Below are 20,570 nucleotides of genomic sequence, written 5' to 3'. Positions count from 1 at the left end.
TTAACTTCAGAGACATCTATATAACGAGGTATCTCAGAAGGGTTATCTAAATACTGCCCCATAGACTACTCCAAATAGTTCTTAAATCAAGGTATTTTACTTATTTCAAATATTAGCAACAACTTGAGTTTTCCAAGAAAGGTGCAAAAGCTTACATTTGGCCCACCTCCATGCATCTTCAAAGCCCTCACTGTAGCAACAAGGACAACCACACTGGGAACCAAGCCAGACGCTCTGCATTTGATGTTGAAGAATTTCTCCATCCCAATGTCAGCACCAAAGCCAGCTTCAGTTACTGTTAAACATAAAAAAAACAGAACAAAACCACACATTAAACATGTTTTTGGTTAAACACTGGGGGATATTTCTACTTTAGCATACAGTGCTCTTAAATACACACTAGTACTCCGTTTTGAATGAACTTTCAAATAGAGGTCTATTTACATTACTGAGTCTGATTAAAAACCTATTCCCAACTCAGAAATAAATTGTCTTATTCTTGATATGTACAATATGCCATCAAAGGTAGTTACATGGGGGGAAAAAACCAAGCAATCTAAATTACTTTGAACCAAAGTACTTAAAAAATATCTAGTCCTCTAAAATCAATGCTTCTGTGCAATTATGGGTAAAATGATTGCAAATTCTGACAGATATAAGACTTTCCTATATTATTCCTCCTCCTATGATTTTACTCAAAATGTGCTTTCATCACAACTAATGGACCTAAATTCTTCTAGCTTTGCAGAACTTCTGGTGATCTCTTGCTTTTGTGGAGAGGATGTTTAGTTATAAACACAAACCAGCAATTACCATCATATCTCAGTGTTGAATATGCTCTTAAATAGCAAATTTAATAATGGGATTTTGCACCAAAGAAGTCAGACATGAATGTAACATGACTTAAGAGAAAAATCTGTGCAGAATTAGGATACACCTGGCAAAGTATTTTTAGTGGAGCTACAAATAAAAAGAAGATAATCCGTATTAAATGGTATCAGTCTCTTCAGAGCGAATTTGTCCTGATTTGTAGAAATTATTTCAATTGCTACTTTTAAAATCCAAGTTATTTCTTTATAATAGACAAAGACAAGCACACAGCAAATAAAAAATTTAAGGGATTAAATCTCCTGTTGGTTGAAAATTTGCTGATGCAACATTTTCCCACCAGAACACACTAAAGAGCTGGGCTCAATGAATGCCTCTGAAAGATGTGAAGAGACTTTCAGGCAGACAAGTCAGGGCAGGAAAATAGTTTGCTCCAGAGGCTTCTGGACCTGACTCCAAGCAGGGCTGGTAACATGTTCTCATAACCCAAAACAACTTGTAAAAACCTGTAAATTCCCTTTTCTTTCCCTCTTGCCAGCAGTTTTGTCTCTCATACTTAGGAGGGGAAGGGACCACAAACAGCTGATTGAACGTTTCAGGGTTGGCAACCTGCAGCAGGGTCAAGGAGGAGGTACAGATCTGCTCTGTTGCTGTGACAAAAAGTATCTCACTGTTGGCAGCCGATGCACTTTAGGAAGTCCCAGCCTTTGTGCATTTGTCCTAACCCCACTGGTCCTTTTCCACCTCTTCTTCGTTTTGCACAGGCTGAAACAATTGCTTGGATCTGCTCTGAGGGAGGAAATGGCTGCTGGGGCTGGGAGAGGCAGCAAGTAGTAGCAAACAAGAGGGTGGGCCTGCTGGGGGGAACAGGGACCTCCTGAAATAGTAACATGGCAAGTGTCATGATTAACATTCTCCTCAATCATTGTAATAAGTAAATCATCTTTTTCTAAATAGCCCTGAGAAAAACAGACACACCAAACATGGGGGAAAAAAAAAAAAAGAAAGGAAATATGTTTACACAAATGCAGTAATTCATAGGAGCAAAGCTAATGTCAGGATAAGTCACATTATAAGCAAAGCCAGGGATCACATTTCTGCTTTCCAGTAACCCTCATTCTTCTTCTTCAGTCTCTTATGTGGCATAGGGTGATTAATGAGAACCCTGAATTAGGAATATATAACCACGATCAATCTTTAATATAAACAACAGATAAACTACCAAGTGCTTGAGAGGGTGGGAAAATAATTTGTCTCTTACAGAGGTTGCCAGCACATATACATAGCAGTCTCCTAACATTTCCAAACAAAGTTTCCAGGGAGTTAATCCATTTCATGCCAAGCCTTTTCAAGGGTCAGTTTCCCTTTGAGAAAGGGGGGATTGCAAGTCTGCCTTTCAGTGGGAGAAAAGCAGAGACGTCAGCCTTCCACAGCAACTGCTTGCACAGCAAGCCACTCTTTGGGCAGTCCAAGCAGCCAGCACAGTGCATGTTCCTCTATTCTTTGCAATCTTTCCTTTGATATGGAGGGCAAAATTCGCATTTGCCTAAACAACCCAAAGAGTGTATCAGAGTTCACCAGAGTGACTGCTACAACACGGAGAACGGGATTTTTGGAAGTGGAGGAAAGGGAGACGAACATCAGTTCTCATCAGCTTTCTCCAGTGTGTGGAAGGAAACAGGATGCAGTAGAAAAGCTGCCTGGATGAAAGTTGCAACTCCATTTTATTTTCTCTAAGGAATAGTAAGAAGATAGAATAACATGCCAAGATCTTATACTTTAAAATCTTTGTGCTGAAACACTTAATACAATTACTTTCAGATTGTTTCCTGCTTTCAAATGAAAGCATCAATGAAAAGCACAGACTACGAATGGGAAGTTTCAAACTACTCTACATTTAGTGATCATGAGATAAACCAGCTAATCACTTTAAATGTAACAACAGAAATTGAAAGTAGTACGTGGTGAGCTAATCACTTTACATGTAACAACAGAAAATTAAAGTAAAACATGGGTCCATTTATTTTGATAATAATTTCTCATACATAGTTTGTTAATAGAAGAGAATTACAGACTACAGGTGAACTCACTTAAATTTTGGGCAACAAACATCTACTTTAGTGTGGTCTGATGTACTTCAACTGAAGAACAGTTTATGACACAAGCACTACTACCTGCCTATACATTTTTGCCCAGCTTCAGCTCCCCTCTCTGGATGCCTGTTTATCTCGTGCCCTGCTAAGTGACCATTTCCCAGCCCCATGAATCATGGCTATGTGGGATGCTGCCCTGAAAGCAGGTAGGCGGTTTGTAATAGGTACCAGCATGGTGTTAACTGCTTGCTTTGATTTCCAGGCCACAAACACAGTTCTAATGCAGTTTTAATGAAAGTGAAGAGGTAAATGATCTGCCTTCAGCAAGCTCACAGAAAACACACAGGTATTTGCACTTCCAGCCTGAGAACACAACTCCATGGCAAACATATACTGACCTAGATCAGTGTTATTACAGTCCCTGGCCTTGATCTGCATTCTGGATCCCCTCCTTGCATCGACAAGACTCAAGAAGTGCTAAAAGATTATCTCCTGGGTGCAATTTTCAGTCAGTACAGTTCTCTGGACTCTCACTGTGTGGTTGTATAAAGTGCAAAACCTAAAGTGCAAACCCGTTGTTTGATTTTATGCTTCAGTTTTAGAGCCTAAGCATAATAAAGAACATTGGAATGAGGACTAAAAATTTAAATTTCACGTATCAGAAGTGCACTACCATTACATTACTGTTAAGAGTGGGCTATAGGCCAAGTCTAGCAATTAATTCACACATATATATATCAGAACTAAACTGCATCAAAGTGCTCAAGTAAGGTCACATAGTCTGTTCTCCTAAAATATCCACATGAGCGTGACCAAGAGCAGCTCATTCTAACACATCAGGGTAACTGCAGTATCTTGGTTCAAAAAGCCAGTAGGCAAAACACAACACACAGGTCTTCCTAGAGATCATTTATGTAATACCTACTTCACTCACTACTGCTACCAAAATCATCCATAAACCATGGTTTTCATTCAGAGCAAGAATCCAAAATATCAAAATTAGGTACAAAAGGGGAAGGAGAAGCCTGTAGGGGTGAAACAAGGCAACAGAAATAAGTCTGTCAGATGGTGTAAAGTCAGAACAAACTCTTCACTGGGGTCTGTAATTCTACTTCAGGGTTCAGGCAAATGAACAAATCACTCTGATGGTTTTGTTTCTTGTTTATAATTATCATAACCTCCTTCATGTAATTACTGCCTTACCAAGGACATCTGGGAATCACCTACATGTGACAATAGATTAAATAGACAGTGTCGCGTGTTAAGCAGCTAATCAGATTTCACGGTCATTCTTAATAGAAAATGTAATTTTTCTCCATCTAAAAATACATCTATCTCACTAAAGCTGCATAAAGTGGTTCCACATTAGTCTTACATTGATATAGTGCTTAAAAGCCTTACAGAAAGTGATGTTTAGAATATTTTTTAAAAAGCTATTTCACCCACAACTGAACTTCATGCTTACTGAGGGTAATTTCTAGTGAAAGTAGCTTTTCCCTAGTCAGCCCTTTGTATCAACAAATCAATGTCAAAATAAAACATTTGTACTACAAAGGGCCAAGTCAGATGCACACATGAGGCGAAGCTTGAGGACGAATTGTGTGCCTGGATTCCTGAACAATGTAAAAGGAAATGGAAACTCTGAGCTGCAAGTTGCCATTTACTCCCCACATGTAAACATATCTGTTCTGGTGCAGCTGTCTGCTGGTAAACTCAGGAAAGGAAGAGTTCAAAGTCACAGAAGCACATGAACTGTGAACCTGGAACTGGAGATATGCTAGCTATAAAGTACTGATATGTTCTTTATTAAGTGAAAAATACCAAGGTGCACAATCGCCAAAATAAACCAGGATGATCAGTGATTTTTCTAACAGGATATCATATTTTTGTTAGTATAGCTAGGGATGAATAAGCCAGATGTTTGTCCATTTTGACTCTAGCAATTATTTGATGTGAACTTCCATTATTATGACTGATTCTGGAATGTAACAGATACTTTTTTCCCCGCTCCCCTCCCCTACCTACAGAGGGAGTTTTCCTGTTCATTTTTCTTTACACGCATTTTCAGATGTCATGGAACACAGGAACTGACTGCTACCACGGCTGAACACAAAGTCCAGCAGAAAATACACATGAATTTGTTAAGCCTGAACATTTTCTATGCCATGAAGAAAATACTTTGCACTGGTTGTCAAAATTTTATGTTGTTGTTGTGAGGTGTAGAAGAAAAGGTAATAGGAAAAATACTTGCCCCTAAGTTTAACAGACCATAAGCTAATTGGATGTAATGTGTACTTTCCACCCTTTGCTAAAGAAAGATGCCAGGGCAGTGTTTGCCACGCCAAGGTCTGGGCACTGGAGGTTTCTGATTGTTGACATACAATCCGTGCTTTTGACTGAACCAGCAGATATGGCAATTCATTCTGCCTTCCTTCAAAGGAGTCTTATTATCTCCTTTGGCTGAGTCGCAGGCCTCCACTAACAGTCACTGCGTCCTGGCAGCAAGGGCTGCACAGGAAACTTGGCTCCCAGGAATACATTTAATTTAAGTGCTGATTCCCTTGGGACTCCATAACAAGCTATTTCAATATTTTCCTTAGAAACAATTATTTTTCCATAAGAAAGTAATTTTACCATTGAAATGCAGAGCAGCTTTAAATGAGAAACTAAAGGTTACCTCATAACCTCTCAGAGTTACTCACTTTTAAGATCAATTGCTGCTAACTTTCCAAGAGCATCCCATACACTAAACAAAAGAATAGGCACAATGACTCATATAGACTATTCCCACACTATAGACAAAAAAGAATTGCAGAAAGTTCACTTATTTACTACAAGCCAGACAGGTAAAGAAAACCCTTAAATCTCAATCCTCTGACGATCAAGGACACAATTTCTCTTTGTGGGTGTTAAAGGCCTGTTTATGTATGTATGCTGCAGATGCTGGTTTTTAAATTCAGGGTGGGAATCAAACTTGAAACTCCAGGAGCTGACAGGGGTAGCACTGTGTGACAGAAAGCATGCTCTGCACATCTCCACAGCTCTGCTTGCCTCCCCGTCTTGAAAATATACAGAAATGCAACTGCAGTGATTCCTGCCTCCAAACCACCAATTTAGGGCATGGTTTTCCACTGTGGCTGAATCAAATGAGCACCCAGCCTTGCTGAAAGGGTAATCCCTGTTCATTTTTCTGTCTTCTATCTTTCTCTCCTGCTCTGTCCCTGCTGCCTTTTCTGGCATTCATTTAATTGGAAGGTAAATTGTTGGAATTTGCTGAACAGAAAGTGAAAACACACAAAAACAGAGAAAAAAAAAAACCAACAAAAACCTGTAATTTTTTCCACTGGGCTATATTTGAATTAGTTGAAGTAAGACCAGAGACGTGTCTGAACGTGTTCAAACAAGCAGCAGAAGCAAGGGAAGGAAGGAAGATACATTTCAGCAGTGGAAAACTTAATTCTTTCCTAGCCACCTTGTCAAACCATATTTGGATATTCAAATGTAAAATCTGACATTTTCTTGCAGTTCACTAGTAATGAGCTCATTATTTAGATTTATTACTAGAGATTAAAAAACAGAAGATGTCTTACAAGCCACAAACGATTCATTCTAATAGAAATTAAGTGAGCCGAATTTGGTTTCATGGGCTACACGTTTCTTTGAATCCCTCTGATAAACCTGCTGGGTTTTACAGTCACTCTCTCTTAATTTCTGTGTCCTATAATCATGTAAAGACTCGCAACTCATAGGCTAAGTGTTGGGCCCTGACATGAATTGTAATGAATAGCTGAATACACTAACCAAATATACACAGCCCCTCTTTTGTAACCTCCTTCTCTTATAACATTAACCAGAAAAATTCAAACAAAAGAGCTGTGAATTTTTGGTTGCATCCTTTCACCACTCATAGCACATTTTCTTTGAGGTAACAGAGTAACATTTGCTCATAAGACAGATGACCACGTTTGGAGCACAATTAATGGCACAGGAATAAGGCAATTACATTACATACTTTAAAGATCACCATGGCCTTTGGCAAAAGAATTATTAGTCTTCTGGTAATTACAAAATTAAAACCTCACCACTTTTTTATTTGGAGTTGCGTGGAAGGAATAATTAACAGCAGCACTGATGGATCTTCACTTAAGGCTATTCTTCTGCAGTTCTGCAAGGAGTGTATTAACTTACGGTACCCACAGTATCCCCCTAAGAGCTTAAAATAAATTTCATCACACTTAAACCATGTTTCTCAATGCATATCTCACTACCAAACTTCCATTTACCTTCACTTTTAAAAGATCCGGTTGGCTGACACTCCTGCCACCAATGCGTCTTTCATCAAAGGGAAACTGCCTTCTGTTGAGCTCTCAGGTTTTGGGTCCTTCTACACTCCCCTTGAAAAAGCTATTGAAAATGGACTTTGAACATGCTTTGAGAATTCATGTTACAAGCATCTGGAAAACACTAACTTCAAGGGGCAGGCAGAGAGCCTGAAAATTTCTTGCCTGGAAAAGTTCTAAGCATTTCATCAAACGGTCATGAAGCGATGCCTGCTTTAGCACCAATACTGCACTGTTCTGTGAAAAAGGAAAGAAGGGATGCAAAGAACCCTATTCTTGAGACAAACCACCACTGGGTGAAGACAAACCACCCTGGAAGAAGACAAACTTTCTGAAGAGCAGCAGAAATACAATCGGGCAATGAGTGATGATACAGGTAGTGAATGAGGAATACACAATTTTTGCAGCCAGACAAGCTACCATCAGAGCCTATCTCAACTCAGAGACAAAATCCATTTAAGCAGCACCTCTCACCACAAGCCGGCTTGTGGATGCTCTGGCATGCCTTCGGATGGTCATGGCTGGGAGAGCAGGAGAGCCCAGGGAATCACTCTGCCAGCCGCCCAAGCTCCTCCTCGTTCTCATCACAGAACAAAAGCATCTGTGCACAGACAGCAGAAGAGTGGTGTCGGCCGAGGCTGCGGCGAATGCCACACAACAAAGGGCCGCTGAATCACGATGATCAATGCTCCTGTCACTTGCGCAATCACCCGAGGCACGCCAGGCACGGAGTCATCCATCACTGCCGTGTGAGCCCACCCCACAGTGCATGCAGCTATTCGCCCTGGTACAGCTCCCCCCGACTCTGCACCAGGCACATGGAGAAGCATTCTCCACTCTGCCCTTCTAAAATTCCGGGGAGCACTTGCTTATTATGATAATGATTTTGTCCATGACTTAGGCACTGTCTTTTCCGTGTACACATGTAGGAAACCCTTCTCCTAGAAGGACAAACAGGTTCTGTTTTATTTCATTCCACTTAAGTCTTTGCTAGGAGACAGAATTCCTTCCTTTCATGATTGGCCTGGGAGAGGACACCAACACTATTCTTGACAGCACAACTACATGTCTTAGAAATTCATGTAAAAGGGCATTGCCTGCTATGTATCCCCAGGAAGAAGAGTATTCCCCTGCATTAGCAGTTTGTCTTGATGCAAAAATGGCCGAGTGAAACATCTGATGCAAACAAGACCATCCCAAGAGCTTTGCTGGAGAGCTCTGTGAGAGTGGAAATTACACAGCCTGCAATTCGTGTATCAAACGCACACAAAATTTAAGATATCAGTAAACAGAAAGACGTTCCATGGGGACAGAGAACGCCAGCTACTGTTAGTAGCATTTTAAGAGACAGGAAATAATGCCTAGGAGAGAGAACGTGCAGCATAAGCCACAGAAGAGCAGAGGAGGGTAAAAGAAGCAGGCAGGTAAAGCCCACTGTGCTGCAAGACTTCGTGAGATAGCCACATACACGGAGAAATGCAGCAGAAGCAACTTCGGAAATCATGGAAGATTTTCAGATGGAAGCTCTCCAATACCTTTTGCAGGTAGGCGTTAGTTTGGTTGTAATCACCTGTATTTTTAAAATAAAATATACAAAACTGTTATTTGAACGTCTACTCAAAGTGTAAGATTGGTGATCTGTGACAAACTTATTAATATGTATTTACTGTTTTCCCTATAGTTTTTTTGATAAGAAAAAAGAATTCAACTGGTTAAAATTGCTGTGGAAAATAACTGTGTCTGTTAAATGATATGATGTCACGTGTAATTTATCTTACAGAAAGAATTACAAGCTGCGGAGAGAGAAGGTACTAAGGTCACATGCCAACAAATCCTAAGTTCCTACATGGAATTCCCAATTAAAAATGCAGTCAAAACCAAAATCAAACCAAACCATACTTCAGCTGGTGTACAAGACAAATCCTTTCAACTACTCATGGCTAAACCAATTCTTTAATGCCTATTGTGAATTTATCCACTTAACCACAATTCATGTAATCAGGGTAAGACAATTGCCATTGCAAACTACCCATTACCATTTCTGAAATATTTCGACATTATTAGCTGATCCCTCCTTACTATGGGTTATAAATTATTAATTTTTTTTTTCAGTTCCTCTTCATAATTGCCCATCATCTTGTCATCTCAGCTACTCTATCATCCTTTAGCCCTCCCCCACATTTTTGTGCTTTCTTGCTCCTTGCGCAGTGAAGAACCCCAAAACGTATACCGAATTCCTAATTGGCTTCTGGAAAGGCTGAACCTGCAACCCTTGATTTATGAAGCTGTTACTCAGTCTCTTGGGAGCTCTGTTTGAGATGCAGTAGATGGAGGCAGCACAAAGATACCGTGTCCTCATGCATGTAAAGCATCTGCTTATCCCTGAAGCTTCATTCCCACTCAGAGCTTGCAGCCAGTGCCAAGCTGAAAATACATTAGAAGCATGTGCAGGTAGCAAAGTTGAAGAGCTTGATATTGTCAGCTTCAATAAAGCTGTCGGCACAGAAAGCCAAAGATAAAGGGACCAAAAAATAGGGCCACCATATAAAAAGACAGGCCACCCGAAATTTTAAAAAGGCTGTAACCTACATTTTTTCTTACTGTATCTGAATATAATCTGTTTTCTCAATCAAATCAGATTAATTAAACAGCAGATTTATAAAACTGCAAAAATTAAATTACAAGGTCAGAGCAGTAAACTGACCCTGAGATACCATTTAGGATATTAATCTTTTCTTTTAAAGTATTATTTTATAGAATCACAGAACACTTTCAAATATTATCAACATCTGACCTTCAAAAGCACTTTGGCTATTTTCCAATACACCACTCTTCTGATCATACTGGCCATACATAACCTAGCATTATTTGCAATCTCATTAAAACGTTTAAAAATGGTTTAGAAACAAATTTACATCCCTAGACATGAATTCTTGAACTTTTCTTTAAAGCTAATCCCATTACGTGTTAAGATCAGATATGTAAACAAACATACTTTCTGTTTTTGAAGAGAAATAACTATTTCTCTGTAATTATTTTCTGTTAAAGTACCCAACATACAATAATACATAGAGTTTGTTGCTTGAAAACTAAAAAACCCAAACAAAACAACAATTCAAAGTTAGCATATTTTCAGAGAAATCACACTAGTTTTCTTTTATATTGCACTACCACAGAGTACTTCATCTCTGAGGCAAAACAAACCATCTGTAAATAAAAATATTTGGAACCCTTATCATTTGCATTTTTCTTCCAGGAACATCTAAAGATACGATCTTAACCTTTTCCCCAAACCATGTTATTTTAATTGGGCTGGTAGAGAGTGCAGCACACGATGAGAAGAAAACATATCAGAGTTCTGATCCCGAATAAGAAAATGTAACTTTAAACAATATTTTTTGAAACACCTGTTAACAGAGCTCTCAGTGTGTGTGAGCTTATGGAATACTAGCAGAAAACAGAAAATCAATTCTGCAAAATGTAAACTTGTACTAGAGGATATTAAAACTTTGCCTACTATAATTACCATAATCAAAAATGGAAATACATGTATTTATGTCCTTTCCATATTCCACATTTGTATTGACTTCTCTGGAATCCTGACGAATTAAGTCAGCCATTCCAAAAGTAAATACACAAAGTAAATAAACAAACAAACATCACCCCCTCCGTATGTGTACATTATTAACAATTTTAATTATAAAAGCTTTCAGAAAACAAAGCACTTGCAGATTAGAATGAGTCAGAAAATAAAAAGCAAACACTGGTTTCTCCAACATGATGTAAATATCTGAAGAAACCTAATTCTTATACAAGTAGTCCATAAAAAGAACAGTAGGTTTCAGTATCAAAAGGTCAGTAAACCAACCAAACAAAAGTCTAATAAAGAGCTAACATTTTCAACTGATATTAAAAAGAAACCATCCATTAAAATTAAAATTGAGCCTTTGAAATGGGACTTGAACTCTTTATGCATACTCTGCCCTGCTGACCCTTGCTAAAGGGTGCAAGTCAATATGAAATACTCACAAATGGATAGGGGATGATGGATTTTCTGCCAAATAACCCTAAGCAAAAGTAACGCTGTTAGCTAGGGAGCCTGCTTTTATTTCCTTTGCCAAGTGATGAATTAAGAGAACTTCCTAGCATACACGATGTTTTACTGTTTGCAATTTTTTTAACCCCTGGTTCTTTTCCTCTTATAAATGAAAACAATACAACCAGTAGGTAACAAGAGAACAAAAGGAACTGCTTCTTATGCATTGGGAGTTTTAAAACTAGGTAAGATTGCAAACTTGAGGAGGGAAGGGAAATAAACAGAAGTTGCAATGTCATCAGTTTCTACTCAGTAGAATGGTATTTTATTTATCAGGAACTGGGCAGTGCCTTTACTTTCTGTATGAATGACAGATCCTTCCTATCTATTTTTACCTCTGGGTAACTATCCTGAGACTGAGAATAATGGATAGCCCTTAACAGTTGTACACTCCATTTAGTTTATGAATATCACTGCCAGAGGAAAGAGTTGTGTTCATCTCTAACATGTTGCAGAAGAGGTCAGCATACAGGACATTAAAATACCACATTAGATTGTAAGTAAATTCCTGATGCATGTTTAAGTACAGGCAGCTGCCATGGCTCTACAAAAGCCCTGTTACCTTAAAGTTCTTGTTATAGCAGTGCTTGTCATCTCCCCACTTGGCTATGGTGAGACAGTTTTTGCCCCTAAGAAAGTCTGTAAACTGAAAAAACACATCAGGAAGAATGGGATTATATGTGCAGGCATAGAGGCTGAAATTACTTGCTCAAGGCCAGAAAGCCAGTCAAGGATGGAGGTAGGAGTAAGATGTATGGCTCCTGTCAGGCACTGCAGCACCACAGCCACATGACAGACCAGGAGATCTCCATCAGAGACTGTGTGCTGCTGGTGGCAAGCAATGGGCTTGGCAGCTTTGTCTCCTTATCTTTCACTAGGCCAGAAAGAGGAGACAGGACAGGTTTCCTCACGGCACCAGCTCCTCAGGAGCCAGCCAGCTCTAGTTAACAGCCAACCAGAAGGAACACTCCCACTGCCCTTCCTGCCTCCCCATCATCATCACACACATTCCCCAGGCATTCAATACCATCCCAAACACCATCTCACTGCATCTCCGTTCTACTCTGAAAATCCATATGAAGGGAAGAAAACATGGATTTCTCAAACAAGCTATGAATGTCCAGTTCTCTGCTTGTTTGTCACCCAGCCAGCTCAGTCACCGTGTGACACTTCATTCAGCACACAACCAACACACACGTGCCCCTTCACAGCTCCTAGTCTGCGAAAAACCATTTAATTCCTTTTCTAGTGAGGCACAGAGCAGCATCCATCCACCCAGAAACAATAAAAACCCCACTGAAAATAACTGTGACAAGGCCATGCTATCTCTTAATTATTTTCTGTCATGTAACCATTAAAATTTCTTTCTTCATACTGAAATCACCAACTACTTCAAAATTCTCTAAATGTACAAATTAAAATGCCTGGTCTCTCACATGAAATCTGGCCTGAGAACCGTGGTAACTTCTGGTCACTAGGAGGAAAGGCAGTCAAATAAACAGCTTTGCTATCCTGCAAGGTGAACTTTTTGAATAGAAGATAACGTCACTATTAATTACACAAGCTCTAAAAGACAGGAAAAGACAGAGCGAGCTGGTATGCTAGAGAACAAGTGTCAGAGCCTGCAAAGGAAATGCAAACAAATTACAAGGGTCTTCAGCCTCACAAATTAAAAACCAGAAGCTAATAATGTGAGGTTACTGTAATATATTAAAAATGGAATTAAAGACCCAAAGTGCATAAGAGATGAATCCACTGCTCTTAATAAAGTGTGAAACAGAATTTTCAAAATCCTGGAAGAAGAAGAAAAAACAAACTGCAAAGCTTGTATCAACATCTTAAATAAGTTCCTTTTCTTTTGGTGCCTTGTACCTGAAAAGTATCAAAACCTATTTTCAAGTAATGTATGAGGAATGGGGGGAAATCTGAGTGACTACAGGCTTTATGGTTTCCAAACAGATTTTTAAGAGGAGTATAACTTTAAAAAAAATTGAAACAAGTAAGAAATATAACCTTTGTCTACCAGAGGCAGGCTATGCCAGATTAAAAGCTTTCTCCAGTGATGAAAATAGGACAACATCTCATCAGTGATGAGGAACAAAGGAAACTGCTATAGCAATACATTGGAGTCTGTCAGCAAGGCTGGAAGAACGTAACTACATGATTAAGGGAGAGAATAGGCAGCCACCACACAAGAACTGTGGGACAGGAAAGAGGACCAGCCCCAGGGCTCTCATTTACTATTTGTTAAACCACCTCAGCAGAAAGACTGAGGAACACTGATGGAGTTTATTGGCAACAACAAAGTTTGAAAGCATATCACACAGGAAAACATTCCTGTGGATTTATGAAGAAACGAAGAGAAGCAGAATGAAAGCTATTAGTAAAAAGTTACTGCCATTGGAGAAAAAATGACAAAAATCTGACCTATGATTTGGGAACTTCATACTTGCAAACAGCAAGGAGGAATCTGGGAGCCTAGCAGTATTAAGTCAATCACCGTGACATATGGAAAATGTGTGCTTGAATAGTTAGAGACAGTATTATAAAAAATTATCACTTGAGGAAGAGAGGACTAAACTGTAACACAGTATTACAAAAAAAAGAACAAATGAGTCCAAACTGGCCATGGCAACCCAGCCAGCTCACCAGTAGCAAGAGTTAAAAATCCTAGCTGGTTTCAAACTGGAGTTCAGTCGGCTGATGAAGGAGATCACTTGATATGCTTGTCAGATAAAGCAGAGAACTCAGCTAAATGGCTGATGATTTATAATCACATGTGATTTTATTCCTCTAAATTGCCCCTTGCAATTCTGGATATAAACAGCAGATTTGGGAACAAACATTTACAAATATGCTTTGAAGCAAGGAAAGACTTAGTAAATTTCTAACACGTTTTTTAGACGTATTTTTTTTTTTTTTAAAGGGAAGAAGGTAAAATCTCACTACAAGACAGTCCACAATTTAGGAGGTTTTGTCTTCAAAATAGCACCACCTCTCCTGACTGGGTAAAACATTACTTTTTTATGCCAAGTGTAATATTGGTTAGATATAATTCAATAGTTCATGATCAATACCAACTTTCAGTTTTGAGTTCAGCTTTGCATAATTAATATGATTTCAAATTAATTCAGCTCTGAAATATAAAGACATATGATACTGAAGTCAATGCTAGAATGCTTCCTTACACACAAAAACATTCAGGACAGCTCTCTTCTACTCAATCTTCCTTCTGCAAAGCTTTATTTTGAAATGTATGCTAAAGAGCAGAAGAAAAAATTTATAGCAATCTGCAGCGACAAGGTGGAGTCAGAAGTTTCTCAAGGACTCTGAATATAAGAAAAAAGTTTGATTCTCATTTCACATAATAATTCATAAATTATTTCAAGAGTGTTTTAAGCACTTCCTGCAATAGAAATAGATAGTAATTTAAATCATTGTCACCTGACTTCCAGTTGCAGCAAGCTATAAGCAAGCATGATCTGCACCCAGATTATTTGTGACAAGGCAGTAAGGAAACTCAGCTTTCAGGAACTCTGACTTCATGCCAGTGAAGAAAAACACATTGTACTACATCTTGTCTCTGAAGACTTTCCTGCTTACTGGTAAGAAAATTTGCTAAGATTTTAAAAGCATAAAGAAGAAGATGATTTTTTTGTTTCCACTTTACAACAAGTGAAAGAAATGGAATTTACTTTTACCTCAGCAGCTGTGAGGAAAGCAATAAAAACGGCAGCCTGGATGAGAATGGCACCACCACTCACAAGTGAACGGCACAGATTCATGGACCTTCTAGCAGTAATGGTACCTTATCTTGCAGTTTGTGGTACCACTGAGACTTGTATTATTAGACCACAACTTTAAGAGCCTCTCAGCAATACCAACTAACACAGTATCACCTTCCCTCCCCCTCCCCACCACTGTCACAGTTGTGCCCAGCACAGCTGCTTGGGCAGCTGCACTATGAATGGGGTCAGAGAAAACCACTGTAAAGTTCTGAACATCCTTTTTCTAGTTTGTAGGACACACAGATCAGGACTAGGCAAGTAACACCTATACTGATAATGCCGTCAACCATCCTATACTGCGAAACCTTAGCCTTGCTTTAACACTTTAACAAGAAAAGCCACATTGTTCAGACAGCAAAATATTGGAAAGCAATCACAGTACAACTTGGGGTTTCTTTGTGAAAATAAGAGTGAAGAAGTCAGAGATTAAATAAACACAAGCTAGAAAGATGCTGGGAAGACTCTTAAAAATTAAAGCTTTCTGGAGGGTCACTGCATGGAATCCCCTTCTAATGGTATCTGTTGCTGCCTGTAGTATCAAGCAAAAAATATTAAAAATAAATCCTTGAACTTGACATTTAAATGTAATAATATCACATGTACTAGTGGTGCCAAAAGAAGTTTAGCCAAAGTATTTGGGCTTTATTTCCTTTTTTGGAAAAAGAGTACACTAAAAAATGGATTGAAGTGTCTTATGACTTTAAAAAAAATCTACTGAAGATTATTCACTTAGTGTATTAAACACATACGATTTTTATAAGGCACTTTATAAACTTGTCAAACAATGTCTGCTCTGAGAGTATGTAAAATGGATACCCTTTGAAATACAACTTTGTATGTACTGAAGAGATACTTAGAACAGCTAGCATCATTAGCTTACTCTAACCAACAGAGTACCAACACAATAAAAAGAGTCAATTACTTAGCTTATAAAAATTTACTGCTTCTACAAATTCTTTCCAATTACATCAAAGAAAGTGAACTTTTCTTAAGTCAGCAACAGTTTGCAGTAATTCCCTTCTTGTCACCTGATAAAACACACCAGGACAAAGTTGCCCAGCACAGCATGCTCTCAGCATCAAATGTGACATGCTTATCAGGAGTAGCAAAGCAAGCAATTGACAAACATGAAGTCCAAACCTGAAAAACAAACTTGAGAAGAACTTTGCTTTAGGATTCCAAGGATCTACTCATGCTTCACTTGTCTTCTGATTTACAGTAACCCCTCTCTTCAGCTGAAACATCAAGGGATTAAAGAGATGGATGGGGTACTCTGTTGAGTTGTGTAGTGCAATAATTTCTGACACACTGACAGCTCAGGAAAGCCCTGAGTTCAGAGCGCCACAAAACCAACAGTTCCAGGGACACGGCAGCTGTGATGATGGGTACGTTCACTGTGCCACAGCGTTGGTGCTCCCCATGCAGGGGATGCCTGCAGCCATGCTCAGTAGGCCACTGTCGCTCGCAGCAGGGCCGGGGGGAATCTGCAGGGAAACACTAAAAAGCTGAGAGGACAGACAAGTGCAAACCAGCCAGTGGCAGCTGTGGCATTGCACTTAAAGTTCAGTGGCAAAACTCACATGAAGAACTCAAAATTAGAGCAAAAAGACTGAGTCATCAGTGCATAGTAACAAGGCTCAGGAAAGAGAGAAAGGAAAAGCTGAGCTAAAAGGCTTAAGCTATCTAAAACCTAATGAGGGCCTTTGATTCATTTGGATACCTGAAACTGAAGCAGGGAATGCCTTCAGTTAGGGAGGGTTCACAACAGGACTCAATGGTTAAACTTCATTTAGTTTTTTTTTAAAGCAGGCTGTCTACATCACTGTTACCTGACACTACTCAAAAGACACAGCACGATGCCATTCCAGCTGAAAAGCAAGCAGAGAAACAGGCAATGCAGGCCAGAGAGAGAAAGTAAGGTTTAAAAATAAATTTTAGAAGAACATTTTGAGAAGGTTTCTCTTTTTTTGCCTTGGCTGTGGCACATGGTCACACAAGCAATTGGATCTACACAACAGATTGGTTTCTCACTGCTGGCTGTTGCAGCTCACCCTCTCCTGCACCAGCTCTGGTGTTTTTGTGACTCTGGGCTGAACCGCTTCTGTGTTAAGTCAGCAGAAAACTAAGCCAACAAAAAGGGCAATAGGTTTCTGCTGGGATGTCATGCAAAAACAGTTGATCACAGTCTGAGAAAGAAGACAGGCTTCGCTGCTCTGGCAGTGCAGGCTCACTCTGATCAGCTCAGTCTAATCATCCACAGTAGCTTTACTGGCACTTGAAGGCTCCAAATGCGGCTATAATACTATAAATATTTATTTCAGCAAAAACACCATCTTACATGGCATTATCTCATCTTCCCCCTGTCACACAAAGCTGTTTGCCCAGACACTGTCTGTGAGGGGGAAAGAAAGGAATTTTTTTTGTTGTAGTTGTTTTCAATCGAGACCAAGGCTCCAGTTTAGCTTGTCACATGGCTTTGTGAACAGGTGTGCTGGTGAAACAGAGGGGTTGCAAAGGACTGGAAACAAGCAGCTGGAGGAAGGAGGGTGCTTAAACCAGGACAGAGAGTTTAAAAAGGTTGTATCTGCAAAACTGTGTTGCAAATTCAAGCCATGCTATTCTCCTTAGTACTGTCCACACACTTAACAGGAAATTCTGCTCTAAAATAAATACAGTGTAAGTGAAAAAAAAAAAAAGAATAAGAAATAGCTATAAACTCTAAATATATAAACCAGTAAATATATGAATTATATATCTTTTATATCATCATCCCATCTCAGCTCTGTGAGTGAGCTAACATATGTACATTAAGGTATTTATTCTACTATTCAGGAAAATAATTTAATAGCAGACTCTGTCACAGATTTTTGATGTTCCTGCTTTGGATGCAACTGAGAGCAATCTCATAGCCTGTGGTCCCTAAAATGCCTCTCCCAGCCACGTGGTTCTGCAAGACACCTTTCTCTATTCCTAGCACCTTTTGGATTTTTTCCTGAGCTTATGGAACTAACCTACATGGCAGAATGTGAACTGTAATCGCCCATACAAGATTTAATGAGTGCCAGATCTAATGCACAAGAACACTGACAAAAGGGAAATGTGGAACAGTGAAAACTTTTATTTTTAGCAAGAGTAACTAAACTTATTCAGCTACTTACCTAACTGCAGCATAGCTGTCCTGCACGCCGGCTGTCTGAATTAACTACTGGATCAGCTTTCTCCATGGAATTTCAATGGCCATGCAGGGTTCAGGCAAACTCCACAGTGAGCAGGAATGCAGTGGAGTTTTTTGCTACCTGCTTTGCTGCACAGATTCACAAGGCACTGGGTTCTCCATCGGTATGGATGTTACCTCAGTGTGGACTGGTGCACACTTTGTAGCTGTGATTTTAGACTTTGATTGTGTAGGGTAGGATAGAACAGTATTTAATAAATCAGTGAATGCTACATGTAGTCTCTGCCCACGTGCTCTGACTAGTTACCAAAAAAATTTATTTTTTTAAACCATAAAGCTTAGGGTAATTACAACCATTAGAACAAACATTTACTCTTGTGACTACCTGCAAAGTTTATTTAAGCAGGCCACTCTGTGAACTATTGCTTTTAATAATCTAACAAGGATCTACAAATCATGCTGAAGTTCCTGGCTCTGCAGAGCAAAGGCAGTCTTATTCTGAAGCCAGTTTCATGGGGATTTGTGTTCTGTGGAATAAAATCTGAACAAGCGCCTTTAGCTGGCAACGCACAAAGGTTTTCCTATATTGAAGCTATGCTGCTTTGCCTCCCAACAGAGAAACTGGAGCCAAAGACAAACAAAGCAGAAAAGAGCGTTAAAGACAAACAGGTGGATAAGACTGAAAAAAAAGCAAGAAATGCAAGGATATGCTCTCAGTGCCTGAGGGACACACTCAATGGAAGGGAATCCAAATACAAGGCAATACATTTTGGGCTCTGAAACCAGGATCAAGACTCAAGACTGTCGCCAACATACTTTCCCTCACTTGATACACAACTGATTCCTCAGCTGAAACGATTGCTCACTGCAGAAACAAAGTAATTTCACGCGGCTTATGAAAAATGTTAGCTACCCTAAATGCTTTTGCTCTTCATTCCACAAAGCCATGTAACAACAAACATGGCCCAGTGAAATACAAATTCAACTATCATTAAATAAATGTGTTCAGAATGCAAAATATTCTTTGAATGGATGTTTGATGAATAGAGGGATATAAACAGACCTTTAAGCTGTACAACACTGTAAAAAAAATCCTTTCCAATATGTAGGTATGACATAAGCATATACATTCATGTTTCTCTACTAGTTTTAAGGGTGCTAGCATAAGAAACCTCGCTACATTTTTCACATTGCTGCCTCTTTTCAAGAGCATTGTTCCACAGGTACTCAAACTCCAGCTTTAGGATTAACGTAATCCATCCTGGGTGTTCAGGACATAGAAGAGAATGGCTGCAGCATTACTACTGCAAAGCAGCAACACCCCTTTTATTTAATTAATTCTAAGGTTTAAACAGTCACTACGATTTTTATAAAAGCTAGTTCATTGTTCAGCCACAAGTTTATTTAGCCTGCAACTGTAAGCTCTGTGTGCGTCTATTGTTGTTTGTGCAGGCTGAATTCCTAATATAAAAAGAGTCTGTCCACTCAAATGCTTTCATGGGAACATAAGGGCCTCATGATGAGGTTTGACAATGCAGCTGGACGAACCTAATGGCTCACAGCCACCAAAATGAGGCTGTATTAATCTTTCTTCTACCATCTTGCCTCTGCTAGTCCTCTGCACTGGCTCAGGGACATCTGACCTCTGATTTGGCTGAGTTTACTGAACTGGTAGAGAAATAATTCAGCAGGAAAAAAGAATGGTTTCTGTTGGTTTATCAAGTGTGGCCAGATGGACACCAATAGATTGAACAACAGGACACCTCTTTCAATGCAGTCCAGTCATTTGACTGGTTCAGACTCCTTGTGGAGTCTCAAACATGGTGACAGGACCATGGTGACAGGACTTGAGACAAAAGGCAGGGTAAGAGAAGAAGTGCTTTTGGCTTATTATATACTCACTTTAAGATTATTTTATACTGATATTAATAACAAATTAGCATTCTTACCTTTAACTGCTAATTTTTCCATTCACTTGCATCACTGCCAATTTACCAACAGATCATAATACAATAAACTGAATATTTACTTACCTACAAATCCTTTCTCTCCAACTAATTTAAGGGCAATTTTATCTGCCAAAACAGAAGAATTTCCATGTGCAATGTTAGCAAAAGGTCCAGCGTGAACAAATACTGGTGTTCCCTGGATGATAAAGAAATATACGTAAGTAATTCGATGTATAGATGTCATGGTTTAACCCCAGCCAGGAACTAAGCCCCACACAGCTGATTACTCACTCCTCTACAG

General features: G+C 39.3%; 1 protein-coding gene across 2 annotated transcripts in view; it reads right to left on the bottom strand.

The window, feature by feature from the left end:
* The window catches only part of MTHFD1L (methylenetetrahydrofolate dehydrogenase (NADP+ dependent) 1 like), a 148,801-nt gene that overhangs the window by 65,374 nt on the left and 62,857 nt on the right, over positions 1 to 20,570 (bottom strand). For both annotated transcript variants that reach the window (XM_048298471.1, XM_048298472.1), the window contains 2 exons: positions 20,354 to 20,465; positions 156 to 295 (listed from right to left, as the gene is read on the bottom strand). In XM_048298471.1, coding sequence (XP_048154428.1) covers positions 156 to 295; positions 20,354 to 20,465 — 252 coding nt within the window. The remainder of the gene's footprint in view (positions 1 to 155; positions 296 to 20,353; positions 20,466 to 20,570) is intronic.

This window comes from Corvus hawaiiensis, chromosome 3 (genome assembly GCF_020740725.1).
Source record: "Corvus hawaiiensis isolate bCorHaw1 chromosome 3, bCorHaw1.pri.cur, whole genome shotgun sequence".
In the NCBI taxonomy this organism is placed as follows: domain Eukaryota; kingdom Metazoa; phylum Chordata; class Aves; order Passeriformes; family Corvidae; genus Corvus; species Corvus hawaiiensis.
Note: the sequence above shows the minus strand (reverse complement) of the source record. Positions and strands in the feature narration are given on the sequence as shown.